General features: G+C 41.8%; 1 protein-coding gene across 3 annotated transcripts in view; it reads right to left on the bottom strand.

Annotated features, from left to right (window-relative positions):
- Positions 1-3,396: 3,396 nt before the first annotated feature.
- Positions 3,397-6,000, bottom strand: part of LOC140694629 (trafficking protein particle complex subunit 9-like) — a 32,674-nt gene continuing 30,070 nt past the window's right edge. For 2 of the 3 annotated variants that reach the window (XM_072957768.1, XM_072957769.1), the window contains one exon: positions 5,475-5,899. In XM_072957768.1, coding sequence (XP_072813869.1) covers positions 5,747-5,899 — 153 coding nt within the window. In that variant the 3' untranslated portion in view covers positions 5,475-5,746. Of the gene's footprint in view, positions 3,561-5,474; positions 5,900-6,000 lie in introns of those variants that run through there. The other variant, XR_012070207.1, reaches the window with a different exon arrangement.

Raw genomic sequence — 6,000 nt, 5'->3', positions numbered from 1 at the left:
GCAGAGAGCAAGTGTAAAACCGGGAATCGTGATGCTGCTCAGTCTAAGATCGGCTCCGTCACTGCACAGATCCTCTTAACTCATTTTACTGCACTTTTTGGAATTACATTTTCACTTGGAAAAACCCCTGTGTCAGTTAGATTTGTTAGTAAAACAATTCTTTTTCTTACCTAGAGCATCAGTGATGTTTTCAGGATGATAAAAAAAACTTGCCCATGGCATTTAAACAGTTGCTTTTTCTCGTAATTCATGGCTCACGGTCTCGTATTTGTCACAACTGGAGAACTGTGCTTTCTGTGTGCAATCTCTCACTGCTTTGGTGACGCAGGGACACGTGTCATTACGGGATGGAGTATGATAGTAGTTGTTTGCATTCTCTCCCTAAATCTGGAGTCCTGTGTTATGTTTTCTGTTAACTTAAAAAATATGAAGCTATTTACCTAAATAGCTAACATCGCACCAGTGATGCATATCAAATTGGTCCAACTAGGAATTCCAATATTAAATGAGATAGTAATTTCACAACCCACTATTCCAAAAATTTGGATTGATGGTTCAATTATACCAGGGACATTAGCTGTTTTAATTGAATCAATCATTGCTTTCTTCAATAAAATGTCCATTCCTTCTGCCCTTTTGGTTTATTGTTCTTCAGAGTTTCATTTGCTTTCTTTTCCAAATATATATGATTTTGGCCTTTGTCATTGAAAATCATTGCTGGTTTTGCTACCTCATGCTGGAAAGGAAGCCTTGTGACTGTTTTATAGTCACTGATTTCATGGTTGTATGAGTGCTTAATGCCACCTTGCAGGGGTGTGCAGAACTAATGAAGTGTGTACATAAAAGGCTTATTCTACACTGAGTGCAGGGTTAGTGTGAGCAGCCCACATCATCAGTATCATAATTAATCCATTACAATCATCCTCTGTTAATCAGTGTTATCCTTCTAACGTCTCTAGGAGAGGAAATGTAGTATTCTCAATGCAAATTTTGCCAAAATTTAGTCAATTCAACACCTTTAAAGCTTTGCTGTCAATAGGACTGTGTGCCTGGTATCCCTACTTTTGCTTCTCCTGACCCAGGACGTGGTCTCCTCGGCTGATGATCCACGAGACACTGGATTCTTGGTCCCATGGCTCTGTGTGTTCTGGGACATCTGGGGACTTCAGCACTGTTTTAGGGGCTTTGGGTCCCAACTCTTCATAGCATTGCTGAGATGAGATCTGTGGGATCACCCTGATTCTTGAGTGTAAGGTGAATTTTTTTCTAGAACCAACACAAGCCAGCATGGCTGCACTGCTTTGACCACGTGCTGGGACAGCGTGTGCTTGTCAGTTCTTGGGTTTAAAATTTTCTGTTCTAATTTCTAAAATGGGGTATATTGACAGATACACTCTATGTAAACAGAAGCTCTGTGGGGTTTTCAGCAACTTCTAAGAGTATAAGTACTCCTGAAGCAGCTAACCTTCCTCCCAAGAAGTGCGGAGCAAGCCGGCAAGTCCTGGGTGCCTGTGGCGGCCATGCTCTGCAGCCCAGGCTGCTCACTGAGGCGCAAGGAGAAAAACTTAAAAACCTACTTCCATGTTGTGTTTCACAGAATCTCAGAACTGAACATTTTAATATTTAAAGAGAGGTGATTATTTTTTAATAAATTATTTTATTTTTTTTCCTTTCTCAGTATTATTAGGTAGAATTATTACAGTTCAACTCCACATACACATATTGCGTGTAAATACATGTATAGAGTACACTGCATTTTTTAGTTTACATATATGTACTAATTATTGTTTCTAAGAACAGATTAGAGCTTTAGATTTTTAAACTTACATAGTTACCAGAGGAATAAAGCCAACTACAAAAGAATAATAAACAGAATATGGTAATCCAATCACAAAGGACAGTCAGATGTGCTTACACATATTCAAGAAATCAAAATAATAGTTAGTTCATTGGCGGTCTTATTATTATTGTTATTAAATTTAGATTCCTCATAAATGAAGTCATATGGCATTATTCTTTCTCTTTCCACCGCACTTCACTTAGAATGACAGTCTTCAGGTCCATCCATGTTGCTGCAAATGGCATCTTTTATGGCTGAGTAGTATTCCATTGTAGATATGTATCACCTCGTCTTTATCCAGTCATGTGCTGATGGACATTTGTGTTGTTTCCATGTTTCTTTTTCAATGTCCCTTCTGGCAGCAATTACTGATTTTAAATATTTTCCACCTTAAAATCCTTCCTGAAGGGTATGTGGTAACAGGAATCAAAAACAGTTAAAGCACAGGGTTGTTTGTGATGCGCCCTGGGGGCTTGGTAGGAAGGTTTGCGGAAAGGATTTCAGATTCTGATCCAACGATTCCTCCTATTGTAGCCCTGCTGACCGCCTCTCTCACTGCCTGCCCTACAATTCTGACCAGTCCCTTCTGTGAATCCCACTGTATTGTGCACAAATTTTGTCCAATTGGTGTCATCCCGTAGGGACCTTCGGTGAGGCACCTAAGCTCCTGTGTAGGTTTCTTCCATCAGCCCTTAACTTCCTTGGGAGCCGGGACTGTCTCATTGCCCCAAGGATCCCTAATGCCTAGTGAGAAGCCTGATACAGCTGGTACTTAACGAGCACATGGGTCAAATGGAAAAACGTGATCAAAGAAAAGGCTCTCGTTTTTCAGACATGCCTACTTGAGTACATAGGGTAAAATGACATCTCTTCTGGGATTTGCTGTCAAATACTTCAACAAAGGACAAGGCAAAGAACAAAGGTCTGAATAAAGGAAATACGGAAAAGTCTGTGAATTCCTTAATCTGGGTGACGGGCTTATTGTTCTATTCTTATTGATGTATACTTAAGTTATTTTATAATTTTACTACCATTAGCTGAAGAGCAAGTATTAATACGTATTAACTGAAATCCTTAGAGCTGACCAAATTTACCCCACACAAAATCCTTAATGTCCTAGTAGTCTGTCTTACAGAAATCTTTTCCCACAAAGACAAGAAAAAAGGGAGACAGATCCGTGCAGTATTTCCACGTTGTCAAGAGACCCAAGACCGACACAAAGTAAGAGATTCGAAAAAAGATAAAGAGGCTGAAATCAATGTCCTGAAAACCTAGCCAGGAATTCTAAGTGGCCCAACTTAACTAACCTCAGCACTGCCGCATCAAGAAAGGGGTAAATAGCACCTAGTCGAATTTTTTTTTAAATAAATAAATAACGACCCAGTTCCTACCACAGGCAATTATGATAAGACTGAGTATAAATTCTAACACCAAATAGTGTACAAATTATAATTTCTACTTGATTTAAACTGCTTCTTCTTAAAGAAGAATCTGAATTCTTTTATTCTTAAGACATATTTGTGGCATATGACCTAGTGATAAAATTTTCAACCAGCTTGTATTCAAAAAGTTCACCAATGTGAGAGTTTATTACATCAACTATTGCTTTTTGGGAAACCCATGTGCCTTGTCACTCTCTTTCATAAGATTTCCTGTGGAAAATTCAATCCCTCATTCAGGAAAGGGCTGAACAAACGATCTGATGGAAAATCTTCATACACTGCAACACAAGAAAATGAAAATGACTGTGAGCAGCCCGTGAAGCCGGCAGACACACACAGCGCATTGCTGTGTTCCCGCCTCGACTTTCTGTAAGCAGCAGGGAAAAGGTGCATCTCAAGAAATAGTCATAAACACTTTTCAGGACCTGAGCACACAATTTCACTTTCCGGGTTTAGTGGGCTTCCATTTAATTCTATGAGAAGTGTTTAAAACAACAGAACAACAGCTGAGATAGGGTTTAAAGTAACTTTTATGTCTTAGTGAAAATAAAGCCAGCTGATAGTTATCATTTTTAGATTATTTGATCTCACTCTCCTACTTTACCTCTCCAACCACCTCACAAAATGACGGTGAACGTCCCCTCCTGGGTCAGAAGGCTACGTAGAAAGTACCAATCACATGGAGGTGTGCTTTGTTGTTTTATTTTTCAAAAGAAACATGTTTCATTCATGTGACTTAATAATTAAGATCAAGAAACAAACTCTATTCAATAAATATTAGCCAACACATGTCGTCATAGCTGCTCATCAGGTTTGGCCCCATGTTACCCACATTTACATGAACATCTGCCATGTGCTGTCATGGGACATGGTGAGTGGGGACAGAGTCTCTGCTCTCACAGGGCACACAGCCTGGTGGGGGGCTGGTGTTCAATCATTGCCATTTTTTAATGTACTTACAAACTATGGGAAATGCTATTTAAAAAGAACAAAATGAGTCAATGAAAGAGAAAAATACAAGGACTGTATTTAGGCTGAGGGAAGACAGGGAACCTCTTTGAAGGGTTGACACTCCACTGAGACCCAAAGGACAATGCCGGTGCTGCAGGTGAAGGACAGGGACACACTGAAATAGGGCTGATATCCAGAATATACCCAAATCTCTTTAAACTCAACAAGAAGAATGAATAACCTGATTAAAAAATGAGCAAAATGCCTGAACACACACCTCATCATAGAAGGAATCTAGATGCCAAAGAACTCTATGGAAACATGCTCCACAGCATCTGTCATCAAGGGGATGCAGACTGAAACAGCGAGGTACCACTGCACAACTGTCAGAACTGCCAAAACGCAGAACACTGACAGCACCGAATGCTGGTGAGGACGTGGAGCGACAGGAATTCCCATGCATTGCTGGTGGGAATGTTAAATGGCCCAGATACTTTGGAAGACGGTCTGGCAATTTTTTACAAAACTAAACGTACTCCTACCATATGATCCGGCCACTGTGCCCCTTGGTGTTTACTCGACAAAATGGAAACTTATGTCTACACACAAATCTGCATACAGATGTTAATAGCAGCTTTATTCATAATCACCAGAGCTCAGAAGCAACTAAGCTGTTTTCAGTAGGTGGATGGATAAATAAACTGTGGTCCAGCCAGAAAATGGACTATTATTTGGTGTTAAAATGGAATGAGTTATCAAGGCATGGAAAGACATGGAGGAACCTTAAATGCATATTATTAAGTGAAAGAAGCCAATCTGGGAAGGTTCTGCAACTGTCTGATTCCAACTGTATGGTGTTCTGGGAAAGGCAAAACCACAGAGACTAAAAGATCAGTGGCTGTCAGAGGCTAGAGGGGAAGGAGCAATGAATGAGGTGCAGCACGGAGCATTTTTAGGGTCACTAAGACAGACTACTCTATATGAGGCTGTGACGGTGCATACATGTCATTGTACATCTGTCCAAACCCACAGAGTGCACACCACCAAGTGTAAATCCTAGTGTCAAGTATGGGCTCTGGGTGATGATGACGTGTCAGTGTAGGTTCGCCCATTGTCGCAAATGCACGCTCTGGTGCAGGCGTCAATAGTGAGGAGGCTGTGGGGACAAACTGCAGTTCATACACCCAATCCAGCCCCAGGCACCGCTGTGAATAAAGCTCTGCGGGTGTGTGGATTGTTCGGCCGCTCTGACGTCTGAACAGCAGAGCTGAGCAGCTGCACCAGAGATCAGGAGGCTTGCAGACTCTGAAATACTTACTTCCAAGCCCTTGACAGAGAAAATTCTGCTCAGCCCTGTTCTACACGAATCAGAATTCACCCTGATGGGACAGGACAGCAGGGCCCAAACCAGGCATGGTTAATGTGACTGAAGCAATGTTTTAGTTCCAACACCTTTGCTGAAGTCCTGCAGGTCCAGTGACAGAATGTAGCCAGGAAGCGTCTGCAGGAGGAGTCAGTAGCAGGTCTTCCCGCCAGGCTCTGGGATGCCGGGGGCCGCGCGCTGCACGGGGGCCACCCGCCTGAAGAAGGCGGACTTGCAGTGGAAGCCGATCAACTCATAGAGCTCGGAGAGGATGCTGCACTGCTGAATTCGCTCCTCAGAACGCTGAAGCACAGGGAGAAAAGCAACAAGCATCTGAACGAAACATGTAAGTGAACAAAGACCCGGAATAAAAGTTTTCCCTTAAAACAGAGACCCGATGACAC

The sequence above is a fragment of the Vicugna pacos genome, unplaced genomic scaffold (genome assembly GCF_048564905.1).
Source record: "Vicugna pacos unplaced genomic scaffold, VicPac4 scaffold_67, whole genome shotgun sequence".
Classification (NCBI taxonomy): domain Eukaryota; kingdom Metazoa; phylum Chordata; class Mammalia; order Artiodactyla; family Camelidae; genus Vicugna; species Vicugna pacos.
The sequence above is the reverse complement of the archived record's forward strand: the minus strand, read 5'-3'. Positions and strand labels throughout refer to the sequence as shown.